The sequence below is a fragment of the Chanodichthys erythropterus genome, chromosome 8, assembly GCF_024489055.1.
Source record: "Chanodichthys erythropterus isolate Z2021 chromosome 8, ASM2448905v1, whole genome shotgun sequence".
Classification (NCBI taxonomy): domain Eukaryota; kingdom Metazoa; phylum Chordata; class Actinopteri; order Cypriniformes; family Xenocyprididae; genus Chanodichthys; species Chanodichthys erythropterus.
In genome coordinates this window covers 44,791,293-44,810,772 of record NC_090228.1, presented here as the reverse complement: position 1 = coordinate 44,810,772, position 19,480 = coordinate 44,791,293, and the positions used below count along the sequence as shown (strand labels likewise).

General features: G+C 37.5%; 1 protein-coding gene across 1 annotated transcript; it reads left to right on the top strand.

The window, feature by feature from the left end:
- Window positions 1-3,441: 3,441 nt before the first annotated feature.
- LOC137025018 (tripartite motif-containing protein 16-like) lies at window positions 3,442-18,519 on the top strand. Its single transcript, XM_067393027.1, has 6 exons — window positions 3,442-4,097; window positions 4,973-5,068; window positions 5,154-5,387; window positions 6,146-6,305; window positions 9,532-9,579; window positions 9,809-18,519. Exons 1-6 carry the CDS (start codon window positions 3,522-3,524, stop codon window positions 10,336-10,338), a joined length of 1,644 nt encoding a protein of 547 aa, XP_067249128.1. The 5' UTR covers window positions 3,442-3,521; the 3' UTR covers window positions 10,339-18,519.
- The last annotated feature ends 961 nt before the right edge of the window (window positions 18,520-19,480 follow it).

Below are 19,480 nucleotides of genomic sequence, written 5' to 3'. Positions count from 1 at the left end.
TAATTCATTATTTGGCAAGCTTAAGCTCTAATGACTTTTTAAATATCTTAACAAAAATTAACATTCAATTCATTATCCTGTCAACTGTGTTACAGACAAATGCTGTGTCAAATGAAACATGAACGAACTACCACATTTTTGATAACACATTTGTTTGAAGGGTTTTGTGTCCATTCACCAGAGTTTTTGAGTTTATCTGTCTAAATGATTTGAAAATATGAATTTGGTGCATCATAATGGGTGTTCTGTGGGATATTATCATGAAGGATGAAACTTTTATTCAACATAAGTCCACAGTATGCTGAATTTGGTGTTATTCACCATACTTACCAAATACATCCATCTCCAGAAATATCCCCATCTTTTTTTCTGATGGTTTAGTTCACATTTAAAAGATTTATGACATAAAAACCACACATAACACAGTTGACAGACAAAATAACACAGTTGACATGAGTAACACAGTTGAAAGGACACATTATAAGAAAAATAGAAAACATTCTTTAAGATAAAATCTCAATTTTTATTCAACAAATTTAAGTAAAATCAGTTAATCAGAGTTCAGTTAAACAAAAAAGATTAAGTTAATATTACAATGAAATGTAAATGTAACATTACAGAAATTATTAAAACCTTAACAACAAACAACAGTTTTTAATTGATAGTGTCTACTGCAAACAAGAACAAACAAGAACAGTCTGTCTAGTCCAGATGTGTTTCTGGAACATGTCTCATTGGTGTCTGTATAATCCATATGTTTACGATGTATCGTGTCTCTGTGGTTTCTACAGTATAACAGTACTTTAACTCATTCATAACTCATTTATATTTCTAACTGATTGTATTTAATCTTCTTGTTTTTTGTGTTTCTTCTTCTCATTCATTAAGTATTTCTTAACTGCTTTTAGAGTCAATCTTTTGTTTTCGTTTGTGTGCTTTCAGTCATTTTTTTCTTTCAGTCAGTTCTTTTCTTTTAGTTGTGTTTTCTTTAATGTGTTGCTTTCAATTGTCAGTTCACAAATCTGAGATTTTAGACCATATGTCCCTATCAATTTCCATATGACGTGAGGTCACAGAAGTAGGAGGAGGAATCATTCTGATAACATCTTCATGCAAATACCATAGGACATCGTCTTGTCTTGGCCAGAAAAAGCGGTTGACTCCAATCCGGTGCATGCATTTCACACTGACATGAGTTTCATTCAAATCTTGAATCAATCCAGGATAAATTGCATCATCGTATTTAACGCAGCACCACTGGCCGATGATGTCAGAGTTTTGCCAAGGAATTTCAGATGAATTCTGACTCTTGCCCTCAGGTGTAGATGCTGTTACCTGAACCTCAAAGGTAAAGGTTTTGGAGTTGTAACACTGACACTCCATGGTCTGTCTTGTTGAGCAAAGACAGCTCACATCACGGTAAATGATTTGTCGAGCTAGTATTTTTCATGTGGGAAACCACATTTTTTACAAAATTCACCCAATGCACAATAAATAACGTTTTACTTCACAGATGTTATAACCTATTGAAACATTTAAATACTTCATATTAGTTTTTACATTTTTATTTTACTGCATGTATTCACAAAAATGAACATGCATATTTAATGTTACTAGTGCTTTGTCAATGTTAAGATTCTTTTTAATATGCCAGTAAAACATACTGCAGGCTTTCTCCAAGTCTCTATCACTTTATTTCTGTGTAATTTCTGTAAATCAAAACGGCAAATGTTTCCTTTTTACATAGGGGTACTTTCCTTTGTACTTGTTATCTTATTGGAATTCAACTTTTGATGGTTGATGATGACAGGATGAAAACACAAGGCTGCAAGATGACTTAAAAACACAATGAGAAAAGAATCTTCAATTTTATAATGACTTATATTTAAAAATCATACTTTACCTGAGAAATATCTAATGCTTTAATATTACCTTCTGTAGCAAGGAATCTTGATCGGTGGAATGCCTCCCAATGGCCAAGTGCAACACCTGTCACACCTGCTTCATAGTACATCTCTAGTCAGGTGACAAAAAGGTTGAATGCTTTTGTCCTTTAAACGAGGGAGAGCATCGCTAAAGATTTTAAAGTGGCTGACTTTGTTGCTTTGACCACATAAACAAGTGTAGCGTTAGTTCTGGCGGGTCACGTCAGACAAGCTTGCATCAGGTGACTCTCAGGTGACTCACGTCTACCTATTGGAATACAACACCTATTACAGCATCCGTATATTCTTAAAGGATTAGTTCACTTTCAAATTAAAATTTCCTGATAATTTACCCACCCCCATCCCATCCCATCCAAGATGTTCATGTCTTTCTTTCTTCAGTCAAAAAGAAATGAAGGTTTTTGATGAAAACATTCCAGGATTATTCTCCTTATAGTGGACTTCAATGGAGCCCAAACGGTTGAAGGTCAAAATTACAGTTTCAGTGCAGCTTCAGAGGGCTTTAAACGATACCAGATGAGGAATAAGGGTCTTATCTAGAGAAACCATCTGTTATTTTCCAAAATTTGTTTTAATTATATATGTTTTATAATGCGTACATAATTTAAAATTTTTTTTTAGAAAATGACCGATCGTTTTTCTGATTTGTTGTGGATCAGGTAGATGGGAAGAGATTGTGCAGGCAAAATCAGGATACCAAAAGAGGAAAGGAATTTTTTTATATATATATATATGGTTTTTTTTTTACAAAAGGTTTAAAATTCAACTTACGAAGAAAGTGTATAACTCTCACACTTCAAAATGCTTATGCTACGCCCTACGCCTTCCATGTACAATTCCAAAACAAACGCCACGTCAGTTAAGTTTTTTTCATAAGTTAAATACAAAAGGGAGTCTGGTGGAAGCTAGATATTTTACTTTATAACTTGTTAAATATGGATATTTTTCTTACACAAATGAATCGCTTCGCTTCAGAAGGCTTTTATTAACGCATACATACCACAGACAGAAGCATTAAGTGTGCTGAGGTTCTTCCCTCTTAGTAAGTACCTACATACCAATTCACTCACAAAATGAGAAACATTTCCTAAATTCCTTTAGGAAATGTTTCTCATTTTGTGAGTGAATTGTTGAACACCGTGAGTAGAAACTACAAACTTGTAAATGTGTGAAAATGTAAGTCCATCCATCTTAGAAGACATGCAGCAATAATTGTCCATATTTATCATTGACATGACTTAATATTTCATGATAAACAAAATTAAATCTTTCAATGGGAATGAAGGAATTGTAACTGAACAGAGTTTTCAGTACTGCAGTAATTACCATGCAGTATTGTTGTGGTTTTTAATTGTGTTGTCTGCTTATCTATTACATATATTCTTTGAGTGTCTGTTTGAGGCTGACATCTAGTGGAGGTTTTATTATCTGTGAGCTTTAGACTTGTAGAGAAACCTGTTTTGCACACGTCACTAAAACAGAATCAGGAAACAGGAATCACATGTGTTCAGAGAAACAGAAACTTAAGTGTAGTTGAGCTGTTGTGTGTTTGTGTCTCTGTATTCATGCTGTAAAATGGCAGAAGCCAAAATTTCAGTGGATCAGAATCAGTTCACGTGTCCAGTGTGCCTGGATCTCCTGAAGGAGCCAGTGACCATTCCCTGTGGACACAGTTACTGTAAGATCTGTATTACAGGCTGCTGGAATCAGGAGGATGAGAAGAGAGTCTACAGCTGCCCTCAGTGCAGACAGACCTTCAGTCCAAGACCTGATTTAGATAAAAACACCATTCTGGCTGAAATGGTGGAGAAACTGAAGACTAAACTTCCTGCTGACTGTTACGCTGGAGCTGGAGATGTGCAGTGTGACGTCTGTACTGGAAGAAAACACAAAGCTGTCAAGTCCTGTCTGGTGTGTCTGAACTCTTACTGTCAGAATCACCTTGAACAACATGAGAGTTGGTTTAAAGGAAAGAGACACAATCTGACTGAAGCCACTGGACGACTGCAGGAGATGATCTGCCCGAAACACGACAAGATCCTTGAGGTTTTCTGCCGCACTGATCAGAATTGTATATGTGTGTTGTGTATGATGGATGAACATAAAAACCACGACACTGTATCAGCTGCAGCACAGAGGACAGAGAAACAGGTATGAACTTACAACTAGACATTGATGAAATAATGTAGAAACACTTTTCAAAGTGCAAGGTTCTGAAGCGATGACTACCGTCTCCATGTAAACAACAAAAACATACATTTGTGAAAACGGTGACACACTTGTATCAAGTGTTCACGGTGTTTCTTGACAAAGTAACATTGCCAACTACTGGCTTGGCATGCATAATACAGCCTTTTTTGTCATTTTTGCTAATCCGTGTGAACGGGGATCATTTTGACAACGTCGTCTGTGTTTAGTACATGTTTGATGTGTAAATATACCCTAAGATAAGACCATGACAAGACAACACGAATGTCATTAAACTATAAATGTGACTGTGTAACATGCAACATTGTTGACGAAAAAAGACGAGACTAAAATGTAGTTAAAAAATAAAAATTTGACCAAAATCACTTTGTTTTTGTCTGAAAAAAAAAAAGACAAAAAAATGACAGCTTTCATGCCTACGGTTGCCAGATTTATAAAATATTGAGATATAATTTTTTGTCAATATTGCACACCACTATGACACTTATGGTTCATGTTCATTCATAATCTAATTTCAGGGTACTATGAATCTATGATTTGAACTAGAGATGCACCGATACTGTGCTCATGTACTCATGCTCATTAAAATGCTCAGATACCAAAAACTGATACTAGACAGAGTGTAAACAGTGTTTGTGTCCACTGTCCAAACTAAGAAACAGGTATCAGTACCCAGTATCGGAAAGAGCCAAAAATTAAAGTATCGGTATCAGACTTGTTCTGAAAAAACTTTCACCTTCAATATTTGATTCATATCAGCTGTTCACATGATGATTTTGTGGTAGTATTAATCTCACAGTTATTGGTTTGTCCTTTAGCACCAGCTGAAGGAGACGCAGAGGTCGGTCCAGCAGAGGATCCAGCAGAGAGAGAAAGATCTTCAGCAGCTGAGAGAGGCTGTGGAGTCTCATAAGGTGAGTCTGGAGAAGAAGAGAAGTTTGAGAAGTCTCAGTCAGACTCACTGAAGCCACTGTGTGATTGTGATGTGTGTCCTAACAGCGCTCTGCACAGACAGCAGTGGAGGACAGTGAGAGGATCTTCACTGAGCTCATCCGCTCCATTGAGAGAAGCCGCTCTGAGGCCACACAGCGGATCAGAGATCAGGAAAAGACTGCAGTGAGTCGAGCTGAAGGACGACTGGAGCGACTGGAGCAGGAGATCAATGATCTGAGGAGGAGAGACACTGAGCTGGAGCAGCTTTCACACACACAGGATCACATCCATTTCCTGCAGGTAACAGAGATCTAGAAGAACAGGATCATAGTGGACATGAGCAAGAGACTCACAGAGAAACATTTCATGAGAGCAGAATGAGCCGTTGACTGAAGTGTTGATCTGTGTGTTCGGTTATTATATAATCATCAGTCAGACTCTCATCTGATCTTCTTCTTTTGAGAGACACACTTACAAATGCAGTTCAGCTCTGGAAATCTTTTAGGAAACATTTTTCTGAAAGATATATTGAGATTCCAGATGACAACAATTCAAAAGTTCACTAATATTTAAATATTTAGTCCTCAAACAGGAAGTGAGGTTGTATATTAGTGATGCTTTAGTGTATTTAAACCCACAAAACCTGACCTTGAGATCGTGTCCTAAGAGTCCTTGTGAATTTCAGAGCCACTAACTTCTCAAAAATTATAAATAATCATCAATCTACTTGTTGCTTTTCAACTGCTTTTCCTGATCAAAGCTACTCAACCCTGTCATGTGACTCCATTGATGCTCTTGATCTGTTACATTTATGTTATTGGCAGATGTTTGATCATCAAATGTTTTCCTAGAAAGTTCACATATAGTTTAAGTGTCAAACTCTAGATCTTACAGCTCTAACATGATATAATGAACATGAGAAGAATGAATCTGATGCTGTGAAAGTGCTGGATTGAGGAGAGTTACTAAAGATCAACAAGAGCTGCTCAAATCTGACAGTAGTGCAGGTTATTGGCTGAAGTGTGGAGGTGATGAGCTTTGATTTCTGTTTTCTGTAGAGTTTCCAGTCTCTCTCAGCTCCTCCTGAATCTACAGACGTAAATGACGATCCCTTCAGTTCTCTCTCCTCTTTTGCTGTTGTGAGACAATCTGTCCGTCAGCTGAGAGACAAACTGGAGGATTTCTGCAAAGAGGAGCTGAAGAAGATCTCTGACAGAGGTAAAGTCCTGGGACCTATGTATAAACATTGTGTATGCACAAAAAAAGGCATTGGAATGTGCATACGCAATTTTCCACACACATTTCAGGACTTAGTAAAAATATGTGTGAACAATACGGACACTCTAGTCTAGACTGTATACGCACTCTTTTACTGGAGGGAGTGAAGTAATGAAGTAAACGGAATGATTTTAAACTGTTTTCATTTTGATATACAGATTTAGATGAATATTCCACTCTAATGGAGTTAAGCACTAAAATGACAAAGTTATTATCCATTAACGAGTTTGTTTGCCCATATAATCTTTAGGGTATTAGGTAAGCAGCTGCTTATATACTCTGGCTGTTGATCAGAAGATTAGATGGGCACGCTCCTCCCTAAATTACGTTTAGGAACTTCACTTAGTTGAACAAAAATATGAATTTAGAAATATTTGTAGTGGATGCACTGCTTTTGAACACTTTTCCTGGGGCATGTTACGTTTCATTGTCTTAATGATGAAGAATGCTTGGCACATGATAACTCCTATTTAAACCAAACAGCAGAATGTTCTGAGAAAATATTTCTCACAAAGAACAATGATCAGTGATGTGCATTTGACTGGACATCTTTGTTGGACCCTGCTGGATTAGGTCAGTGATCAAATGGTCAGCATCCTAATAATAACTTCTGTGACCTTCCCAACATTATGAAAAATACCATTGTATTTAAAGGATAGCATTTGAAGGACTGTAAGATGTTTTGTCAGTGAGTCAGACAATTGTATTTGCAAAAAATTTTATACTGCAAAAAAGCTGTATCTGTTTCCATTAAAAATATACTGTATTAACATCCTCAAACACAAGTTTACATTATAGGCAAAACTGCATACATTTGATCTGTTTAAAACAGTTAGAATACTATTTGGCCGGTGGAAAATAATGGTTATAGCACTTCTCTTAAAACTTTTTCTGAAAAGTATCTTATACAATGTTACGGAGCCCCTATAGGGACCTTTGCAAAAATAAAAAATATACAGAGTTTTGATTGCCGACGAGAAACTTTAGTGTGCACACGAGAAGTTGGGCCAGTAACGATGAACAGGAATCGGCCCAGTGCTTTACAGCCGTAACAAATATACTGCGGGCCACAATCGGCCCGGTTAACATACGCCGATGTCGAGTCTGAGCTGCAGGCACAGCGGGGCAGCCAAGCTCGGGCCAATTTCTACATGCTATCTGGGCGTGTTACAGTTTCTGGTTTGTGTATACTATAACCCGTTCCATTTGTGCATCACTGCCTATGAAGAAAGTGAGAATATGGATGTGCATGAATTAATAAAGCTGTATTTGCTCAAAATTTGGCTTACTTATACCAGTTCGTCTAGGATGAATCCAGCTAATTATTTGTTTTAATTTTTTTAAACATGTGCCTCCCTTTATATCGAAGTCCTTTATGTCTGTAACGAATCGGGACTCAAGGTAAGATCCATCTGCAGCTTTATTGAAGTTAGAGTGGTCGTACAGGCAGGGTCAGACAGGAGCAAACAGGAATCACAAGGAACGGGCAGAATCGTGGTCAGAATACAGGCAAAGGTCAAAGGCAGGCAGATATCAATCACGGAACAGGATAACAAGGCAAGGGTCAAAGACAGGAACAGACAGGATAACGCTTGGAATTGACACACAGGGTAATCAAGACTTGGCAATCAGGTGGTGTGTGTGTGTGAGTCTTTTATAGTCCAGGTAATGCATGGCAGCTGGGTGTGGTGATTAGTGTTAGTGATTGGTGGAGTGAGTGCAGGTGATTGGCAGAGAGGATTATAGGAAATGGAGTCCGGGAGCTGACAGGAACTGACGGTGATCGTGACAATGTCTATGGATCTTCTCGCAATAAGCACTGTTAGAACTGAATGAAGAAGAAAGCTTTAGTAAGGATGTATTAAATCCAACAAAGTGGTTTAATAAAGGGCCGTTTGATCTTGTGTAATACGAAATTTTAGTAGGCCTACATTTTACAGTTCCAGTATTTTTATATGAGACAATATAAATATGGCCTTCTGCCCAAACGAAATCCAAATTTTTATCATTTTTACTGTACAAATGTACATGTACGATTTCTTAACCGCCACAGAGTTAAATTTATTAAAATGGACATAAGTCCCTGAAATGTGACACACTGTCCTAACAAAAGCCACATTTTAAGCACTTTTTACTGTATCAGCCTTTTTTTTTTAACTTGGCAAAAAGAACAATGCACACAGCCATTCATGTCACGGTTTCCCTGCCGTCACAGAGAATGCTTTAAAGCAGACATAAGGCCGTGATATAAACTGCCCTACGAAAGCCACATTTTGAGCAAATAGATCGTTATTAATTCACGCGTGTATACTCTCTTTCTTTATCATTTTGTACAAATAGATCATTAATTCATCAATACTTGCATTTTCTTAATAATTTTGAGCAAATAGATCTTTATTAATTCATGCTCATCCATACTTGCATTTTCTTCATAATTTTGAGTAAATAGATCTTTATTGATTCTTGCACATCCATATTCTTGCTCTCTTCAGTGCAGTGAAGCACTGAAAAAGGTTATAGTATACACAAACTGGAAATTGTAACGTGCTCGCACGCCATATGTTTCTCATGCGCACGCGAAACTCAGCAATTTTTTTATTTTTACGAAGGTCCCTTTAGGGGCTCTGTACAATTTTAACTAAATTTGTATATATTCTAAAACAAGACAAGTACACTAAATAATTTTTAGCAATGTAATATGACTACACAAATGATTTTTATAGTCCGTATCTCATATTCTCCTAATATATTATTATATTATATTAATATTAATATTAAACATGATATCACATGGATGGGAATATGAATATGGAAATGTTATGCAGATGAGGATATGGATAGTAAGTCATTGTAAGCTTCATATATGGTTATTTCAGGGAGGAGACGAGGTGGAGATGCATGTACGCACTACCTTCCGCTGACTGGGTTTTATAAAGGGAAATTTGAGCAGGTTCTGCTGTAAAATCTAGCTTTTGCTTGTACGCACACACTTTTAGGATGAAATCTACATAAAGTTTTATACACAAGGTTCATCTGCTCTCAGAAATGATCCTCCATCATCTCATATCATGTAGAAGATCATATTAGAAATGTCTTAGGAATGGATGCAGGGATCATTTTCTCTTGACATGATAATCACACTCTTCATGTCTGTTGATTTCCACAGTCACTTCCACCAACATTGTTCCCAGAACCAGGAACGACTTCCTACAATGTAAGTCACTAAGAAAACAAGCAGAGAAACTCACTGAGTGTGTTCATGTTCTTCCTGTAGAAGGAGAAAGAAAACATGATTTAAGAGATTAATAATTGATCATGTAAATGATGATTTTCACAGGATATCTGGTATACTATACTGAGACACTGATGATATATTGAACATGAAGAGTTCAAGATAAGACAGATTGATAATTCCTGATTCTGATGTGTTTTATCTCCATCAGATTCCCATCAGCTCAATCTGGATCTGAACACAGTTCATAAACACCTCCGTCTGTCTGAGGGGAACAGAGTGATTACATTCACTGACAGAGATCAGTCGTATCCTGATCATCCAGACAGATTTGATGATTATGCTCAGGTGTTGTGTAGAGAGAGTGTGTGTGGACGCTGTTACTGGGAGATTGAGTGGAGTGGTGAATATGGTGTGTATATATCAGTGTCATATAAGAGCATCAGCAGGAAGGGAGGGGGTAATGAGTGTGTGTTTGGATGTAATGATCAGTCCTGGAGTTTTATCTGTACTTCCTGCAGTTACTCATTCAAACACAATAACATACGGACTGATCTCCAAGTAAAGTCCATCATCAGGAGAATAGGAGTGTATGTGGATCACAGTGCAGGAACTCTGTCCTTCTACAGCGTCTCTGGAGACACAATGAGCCTCATCCACACAGTACAGACCACATTCACTCAACCGCTCTATCCTGGGTTTAGTGTTTGTTATAATTCATCAGTTAAACTACTGATTTAGAACTTCAATCACTGAAAAAACATGTTATAACGAAGGCATGCAATAAATCCTCATATAGAAAGTAAGAACTGTGTTATGGTGAGAGACAATGTGTACACAGCAAAAGAGTCAAATTAACAGTGTTCAGTGTCCACACTAGAAAGTGTTACTCCAGGTACACACTGTGCCGCCAATGCCTGTGCTTTTTTGTGTGGGATAGTTCTACCAGAAAGACTCGGGGAGGTAAAATAACGTGACAACCATATTTATTATCAATCAGCAAGCAAAATGTTGTAAGAAAGTTCTTTGGCGTAGGCCCCGTCCGTAGCTCAGATCCTAAAGGGTTGCGGACTCTGCATTTCCTGCCTGAAGATGAAGGCAGGGGCATAGCCGACCCCCCCGGGAGGTATGGACAGGGACCATCCTGGTGGTGGTGGGAAGGGTGGAGGTGAAGGTTTGCGTCAGCATCTGCGTACTCAAACATGTGTCAGCAATCTTATATACTCCAAGTGCAAGATAATGATTGGTTAGCTCTAAACTAATTGGTGACGTAACATTGAGTCTTCCTGGCAGAACTTGCGCTAGAGCTTTCATTTAAGTGGGAGGAGTCACAGATCTGCAACAAAACATCAGCAATCATGGCTTCTGCAAGCAACCATTCTCTCCTTTATAATCTTCTTTTGTTGTTGTTGTTGTTGTTGTTGCAAATCAGCCCACAGAAAACATGGATCACAAGCAAGAAGAAGAAATCCAGTCTCGTGCATGAACTCATGTATCAATTCTCACAGGTGTTTGGTTATGAAACATAGTTTGTAGACCAGACGAGTTGTTGGCGATTCTTGCTATTGAAATGTTGTGTGATGTAACGATGTAGCGGTTATTAATCAATTTATGGATGAAATATGAATATAATAATTCATAAAGACTTATGAATAAATTATGATTCATATATCGACCCAACGGGGAATTAAACATATATTGTGAATTAATTACAACGAATTATAATCAATTACATATGTGACCAGTCACGGAAAGTAGGGACACAAGTCGGTTCTGGGGCATTTTGAGTTATTCAGAGATTCTGAAAGTGTAGTCTCCAAGCTTTCCAACGATGTGTGACACATGGAAATCTGATAATATTTGGAGAAGTTGTGGCCATTTGAAGGTAGTCACTCAAGAAAGCTCTATAGGGAGAAAAACGCCTCTAAAGTTGCAGTTCTCGCCTGTTCTCACCTGCTGGGAGTGACAATAGGGCTCATTTGCATCTCATTTAGATAAGCCATACCCCCTGTAAAGCTGCATGGGCCGCATACTATTAATAATAAAGGTTAATGTGCATTGTAAATGTCAGTAATTTATCTTTTTTGACTTTTATAAAAATGATTTAGAGGCTGAAATATGTGACTTTTTTTGTCAAAACTCTATTTGAACTTGTGCATTGTAGATAACATGTTGCAAGACACTCCTTTATAAAATCTGCCCATCATTTTTAATGTTATTATTTTAATGTTTATGTAAAGAAAAAGTACATATTGATGCTAATTTTATTTGTTATTTGCTGGTTTTCCACATAAAACTTGGTGAATTTACTTTTTGAACAGGATTCTGTGATAACCGTGATCATTTTGGTCACTATAATCATGAAATGAAATTTTCTCACCTGAGAAGCCTGTTAAAGAAGAATAGGCAATCCAGGAAATAACTGGACTAACAGAGGCCAGAGATCGCTAACTATGGCTATTCAAAACACTTTTCAAGACAATAAATACACGATTGAGACGATGAATGTATGTATTGACTGAATTTGCGTCTGAATAGCGCTGGCTCCGTGGGCGTGGCCACATTAGCGGATAATGAGCTGAATCACAGACTTCTGACATGGCTCTCTTTTCATACAGATTACATAAACACAGAAGGTTTGTTTTCGATTTGACTTACACGTTTTAAAACTTGACATTTCAACGTTTTTTCAGACATAAGTATAATTTTTTTATGATTAGTATTCACTAAGTTACAGTTCATTTTCTGAGAACTATCAGATTGGACTTCGTTCAGAGGGAGAGGAGAAATCACGCATCATGTTAGTTTTCTTTATTTTACAAAAAGCACAACATTTTGTTTTTACTCTGAGTGTACACAAATAAAAGAAGACATTCTATAGTTTCAATTGATATATTACTTATGTCTCTATGACAAAAAATGACGGAGTATTTTAAGTCTGTTTTGCTGCAATGTGAAAAAAATCCTGCAAAATGCGCCGGCGCGTTACCCGACTCCAGAGAGGTAATGTCTTATTATGCCGCTTTCATCGTCGCTCAGATCGTCTTCAGAATCAGTGAGCGCTTGTTCATAAGTATCCGGCTTGTCGAAGAAGTACTTCAAAACATTTTCGGTGTAACGGCCACGGTTATTCATTGAATTTTGATATCAGCTAGAGCCGGCCAGAGCGCTGCATAATAAGTAGCCACGCTTCCCAGTATGGAAATACACACAGACATGACACGCCCCTACTGCGTGCTAGAATCTACGAAAAACAAGCCGATTTCAACCTCAAAATGTACGCTTTTAAATATACCAATACTGCTATCTCAAACACGGAAAGGCTTCTTCATGATCTCAACTAACAGAAAAAACAAAAAAACGAAAATCACCAATTTTGAAAAAAAATGCTTCTTTCTCATTTTGCTCGTGAGTTGTGCTGCCGACTTGTGTCCCTGGTTTCCGTGACGGGTCACATATATGCTTAGTTCTGGCTTACTAATTATTTAGAGAAACTGTTAGTCTGTCCAGCAAACCGTTGCTTCTCATAGAATATTATAAACAGAGTTATTCTCTGGCCATGAAAATAACTTATAGCATCAAAGCATAAAACGATCGAAAAAACGTTAAAGTGACTTGGTCTTCAGTTGAAAGAACAAACAGAACAATCGAGCGTGAATAACGTTTTAATATATGCAAACTACGAATACAGAGGTTATACGTCTAAATATATATACAAGAATATACACACCTATGTACAAGAGTGGAAGTAGAGAAGGAAAGAGAGAAGGCAAGTAGCAAACTTACAACCAGTCCTAAGCCAGCACAGAAATCAGTTTCATCATCTAAGATTGAGAAACGGCAGTATACTTACATTGGTTGTGCGTGTCGAATTTCAGGTTAGCGCTGGTGCAGTTCGTTGGCTTCTTCCGTTCCTCGGGAAGGTTTGAACTGAGGAGTTGAGAGTGAGTTTCGCTGGAAGATGGCGGTCCCGAAGCTGAGCGCGATGGCTGCACGTGTTCACCGGAGATGTCCGGGAAAGACGTGCACGAGGTGCTCGTGAGACAATCGGGAGAGAACTCAAGAAATTGTGCGTCTTTGCTTTTATGACAGATAAGCCGACACACCTCCTTGAGGTGGGGTAGCCAATAACATGGGTGCAAAGTTGGCGGGAAAGCTTTTTTTTTTTCGAAAATGACTGATCGTTTCTCTAGATAAGACCCTTATTCCTCGTCTGGTATCGTTTAAAGCCCTTTGAAGCTTAAGGGGTTTATCTCTAGATGTTTTATTAGTTTCATAATGTTCATTATTTATGGTGATTTAATGTTTCCTTTAATTGAACTCTTGACCCTTAAAGGTGCTAAAGAGGATGTTTTGTTTTATACATTTTTGCAATATTACTTGAAACTGTCTTTACTAACTGATAAAAGACTATTTATTAGGTGCACTGAAAGGAATAATATTAATATACATCATCTGTGCACGAGGTAGGGCCTTAAAAACATCAGCCAATCGTTTACGCGATTGGCCCTCTGGCTTGTCAATCACTGCCGTCCACAGGCGCCGCATGCAATGTTTTTTGTCAGGAGACAGGAGTAACACCTGCAGATTATGAGTTACCTGCGGTGAGTCCGACATAATGAATCCACTAACACGACACAGCGAATGCCGGTGGTAAACACTCGTGTTCCAATACTCGTGCACGAGTTTTGGGAGGCGTTCCCTTGAAATGAGCTGTGAAGGAGGGGGGCTGTTCTTACGCATGGGCTCATTTCAAAAACTCAGTAACAGTGTTTGGTTTCTCAGCCGTCGAAAACATCCTCTCTATCACCTTTAATCTTTTTAAAGTAATTTTCTATAAACAATTTCAAATAGCGTTTCACTAACAATTTTCACTTTGTTAAAGAAAGACATTAATGAAGAAGCAGATCAGCTAAAGTTGCCTGATTATATGATATTTTAAATAGTGGTCACTGCCAGTTTTCTACTGAAATGTACTTGTTTTACTGATTACTTAAACACTTATTTATTTCATTAACTGCAACACTGCTTAATTGTTACTTTAACACTGTAGACTGGGACAATATGGACTCAGGATAGACACTGATCAGTGTTAATTTAACACAGAGGATTTTGCAGCGTGTCTATGCTTTTTTCAAAATCTATTTGCTTTGATGGAAATCACACGACCAGTTTCACAGACAAGAATAACAAAAAAATACAACTTTATACTGTGTACTATAATACCATGGTTACATCAGAACACCGCCTGTTCACGTAAGCTGCAAGATGCATATGTGATGCTGACACAGGAGCCGGCCAATAATGAGCCGCCATTTGGACGTAAACACGGAAGGGCTGCAATGAAAATAGTGTACGAGTCTGACAGAGACGAATTTGTTGAATAAAGTCTTCTCGTCACTTCATAAAATTAAGGTTGAACAGACAGGGATATCCTCTGTCTGCATTACTTTTTGCATTAGTGGTGGAACCCCTGGCCATTGCAATACGGGCCCACAAATCAATTTCTGGGCTAGAGATAGGAGGCTATGCACATAAATATCATTGTACGCAGATGATGTAATCAACTTATATCTTATTAACCCTGAATTATCTCTGCCTACATTATCTTAATTATTGGAAAACTTTAAAGAGAAATATCTGAAAGGTGCCCTCGAATGAAAAATTGAATTTACCTTGGCATAGTTGAATAACAAGAGTTCAGTACATGGAAATGACATACAGTGAGTCTCAAACTCCATTGTTTCCTCCTCCTTATGTAAATCTCATTTGTTTAAAAGACCTCCGAAGAACAGGCGAATCTCAACATAACACCGACTGTTACGTAACAGTCAGGGAGTACGCCCCAATATTTGCATAATGCCAGCCCATGTTCCCAACATTATGAAAGGCATTAGACAAGGGCAGCCAGTAACGTCTGGATCTGCACAGGTGAATCATCAGACTAGGTAAGCAAGCAAGAACAATAGCGAAAAATGGCAGATGGAGCAATAATAATTGACATGATCCATGATAACATGATATTTTTAGTGATATTTGTAAATTGTCTTTCTAAATGTTTCGTTAGCATGTTGCTAATGTACTGTTAAATGTGGTTAAAGTTACCATCGTTTCTTACTGTATTCACAGAGACAAGAGCCGTCGCTATTTTCATTATTAAACACTTGCAGTCTGTATAATTCATAAACACAACTTCATTCTTTATAAATCTCTCCAACAGTGTAGCATTAGCCGTTAGCCACGGAGCACAGCCTCAAATTCATTCAGAATCAAATGTAAACAATATAACAGTATACAATACTCATTTAACCCTTTGAGCGGTACGGTCCCACATATGGGATTTTTATTTCAGTGCCCCTGGGCGTACGGTACCACATATGGGATTTCGAACGTTCAGCGACGTCACATAACTGCCAGATTCATACTGTGCTTTCGCACTCTGGCTGCGAGACGGACACGCGCAGCTCTTGTCATATATCACAGCTATGCAGCGTTTTAAGCCACATAATGTTTCTTTTAAGGTTTCAGACATTTAAATATGCATAAGCACCATTAAAACAATACATTAAGAGTTTTATAAAATACACACTGATGTCCGACATCAGTGGAAGCAGCAATAACAAATATAATTTGCCGACATTTATTCATATCAGACGCACATAATGGGCCTAAGTAACTATAAAGTTTACTCTATTATTCTTCCAGTTCACCAGCCACTTACTTGCATATATTTCGGGAGAAATTGATGAATTCACCTGCTGTAAATCCGACTGACAGGACTCTGAACTGCAGCGCAAACTAAGATGGCGGCGCCCATCTCGCATTATAGATCAAGATAAAGATCATTTATAAAGGTTTTAAAACGACAAAGCACACTCACTTACACATATTTGAGAATCGGAATATCATATAGTTGATGACATGGTAAGCAATTTTGCGAATATTTTAAATATAAAAGGAAAAACTAAATAATAGCGATCCATCTGTCATACAGTGTTATTGTTGCTGCGTTCAGCGCTCGTGACACGCAAGACGCGTCGCCATGGAAACATTAAAGGCAAACGTTCTAAAATAACGGTCGCCTTAAAAAAACTCACTCTGGGGGGACAGTTAGAATATTTTAAACTCACGATCGAAAGGGTTAATCCAACGCATGCATGCCGCATGCATGACGAACACTTTGTAAAGATCCATTTGAGGGTTATATTAGCTGTGTAAACTTTGTTTATGCACTGTTCAAGGCAAGCGCGAGCTCTGTGGGCATGGAGCACGAGAATTAAAGGGCCAGTAACCCTGAATCGGCTCATTTATAATGATGCCCCAAAATAGGCAGTTAAAAAAATGAATTTAAAAACATCTATGGGGTATTTTGAGCTGAAACTTCACAGACACATTCAGGGGACACCTTAGACTTATATTACATCTTTTTAAAAAAAGTTCTAGGGCACCTTGAATATAAAATTAATATAAATAAAAGATGCCACTGAATTTGGCTGGGGAGAAAATGCTTTAAATAACATCCTTTTTTCATGGAATTCAGAAAATATTACTCCCCATTACTTAAAAATGTAATAAGAGACCTGGAAAGATGGAACTCACTACCATTATCACTAATTGGCAGGATAAATTGCATAAAAATTAACGTTCTTCCTAAATTTTTATATTTATTTCAAACTCAGAGGGTTAAACTTAAGACATTGCATGTGGCATTTGTTGGATTACAACTCCCAGATTTTTTGCTTTATTTCTGGGCAACACAAATGAGAGCGGTATGGTTTTGGCAGATACATCTCCATCTGCATGGATACAAATTGTGGTGCTTTTAAAGTGGCGCAGCTGGCGTTTTCCACACGTTTGCTATTGACACAAGCAAAAATGTGTCACAGATATACTTGGGCGGCCTTTAATATCCTTAGGCAGTGCACCTAGGTAATGTCTATGTGTGGGAAGCACTGTATATGTATACCAACTTCATTGACTTGTATGGAGAGGATGTATCATCTTCTAGACTTAAATGGGAAAAAGATCTGGAAAGTACTTTTGAACAAAACACTTGGGAATGCATCTGTAAAAATGTTCATATAACAGTAGGCATAGATTAATACAGTTTAATATTATACACAGGGTATATTATACACCTGAAAGATTACACAAGATAAGTGATTCATATTCAGAATGTTGTCCTAGATGTGAAACAGGTTGGTACATTATTGCATGTGTTTTTGGACTTGTTTGGAACTTGAAACCCATTGGAGAATTATAATACAAACTATTGACAAGATTATTCATGTTAAACTTTCATTTGATCCGAGATTTATGTCATTGGGGGATGAATCGGTCCTTCATCTTGATCAAAGGCATAATTTATGTTTTGTTAAGATGGCTCTGATAGCAACAAAGAAATGTATAGCTATACAATGGAAATCAGAAGAACCACCCAGTCATGCTGTATGTCTTAGAGAACTTTCCTTCTATGTTCCTGTTAAAGAAAAAGAAAAGGAAAAATTTTTCAAAAGATTTGCTGCAAATTTAATTAATATATGAAAAATTTGGATGTTATATTGATTGAAAATGCTGATGTGAAAATGTAACCCTTCTTTGCTTTAACCCAGGGCAAGGCAAGTTCAGTCCTAGAAAGCCGCTGTCCTGCAGAGTTTAGCTCCAACCTTAATCAAACACACATGAACAAGCTAATCAAGCTCTTCAGGATTATTAAGGCTATAGGCAGGTTTTTTTCAGGGTTGGAGCTAAACTCTGCAGGTCAGCTGCTCTCTAGGACTGAAATTGCATACCCCTGCTTTAACCCATGATTTTTTTTTCTTTTCTTTTATTTCTTACACATCAGCTCAATGCCTTGTAATAATGTCCATTTAAGTGTTCTGTCTACTGAGGGGAGAGATATTTTTTGCCTGTATACTGAACTGATTCTGTAAATTGTTAATGTGAAAATAATAAATATATTCATGGCTAAATACACTGTATTCAGCACAAACTCTGCTACAATATTATGTGGGCAGCATGTATGTAAAAGTTGGAAGTTGAGAAAATGACGTTTATGCATGGTTTGTAAAAACAAACAAAAAACATTAAGTCACTGAAATGAGGCCATGAAACAAGCCACAAGACAATAACTCATTCACATAAAACAATATATTCTTTTAAAATTTGTAGAACAAAGACCCTCCCCTAATGGCCCTATCAGCTGAATTAAACTAGAAGAAAGAATGTGAGATTAAAAGAATGGCTTTTTTGATTGTTTGTATTGGCACATTATTGAGCACACTGATCTAAACACAGAGACTTAACGCTTAATATTCAACAATATTATTGATCTGCATTCGACATGCCAGAGCAAGTTTCTTTCAGTTAACGAGTTTGTTTGCCCATATAATCTTTAGGGTATTAGGTTAGCTAATTTGGCTTGCTGTCCACTGAGGAGGGGCTCGATGAAGCATCTTCAACTCGAGCTCTGATATACCCCCCCACAGTGAGTAAATATAGGATATGATTACATAGGGCAAGGTAACTGAGATGAAGGTGGAGTTTGGGGAGGTGGAGGGATGCTGGAACAGCTGAGACTGAAGAAAAGGTACGCAGCTGCTTATATACTATGGCTGCTGATTGGAAGATTAGATGTGCTCGCTCCTCCCTAAATTAAGTTTAGGAACTTCACTTAAAAAAGCTCAAACAGGCATTTTAGTCTAGGACTAGCTTAATCCTTATTTGTGAAACCGGGGGTTTTGTTTTTAATGGATCTTGCTGCTTGTGCCTTATTACTTTAATTGGTGTCATTGTTCACGTTATTGTTGAAGAATGTCATATGAGTGTCCTAATTAAAGCAGTTTTATTTGACATGGAGTGGATCAGACACAACAAGCACTAA

What these genes read in the sequence shown, in the direction of transcription:
- LOC137025018 (XM_067393027.1), top strand. Translation starts at nt 3,522, where the DNA reads ATGGCAGAAGCCAAAATTTCAGTGGATCAGAATCAGTTCACGTGTCCA. An exon ending in ATCACATCCATTTCCTGCAG is followed by an intron (nt 5,388 to 6,145) that starts GTAACAGAGATC and finishes TGTTTTCTGTAG; the next exon opens with AGTTTCCAGTCTCTCTCAGC. An exon ending in CAGGAACGACTTCCTACAAT is followed by an intron (nt 9,580 to 9,808) that starts GTAAGTCACTAA and finishes TATCTCCATCAG; the next exon opens with ATTCCCATCAGCTCAATCTG.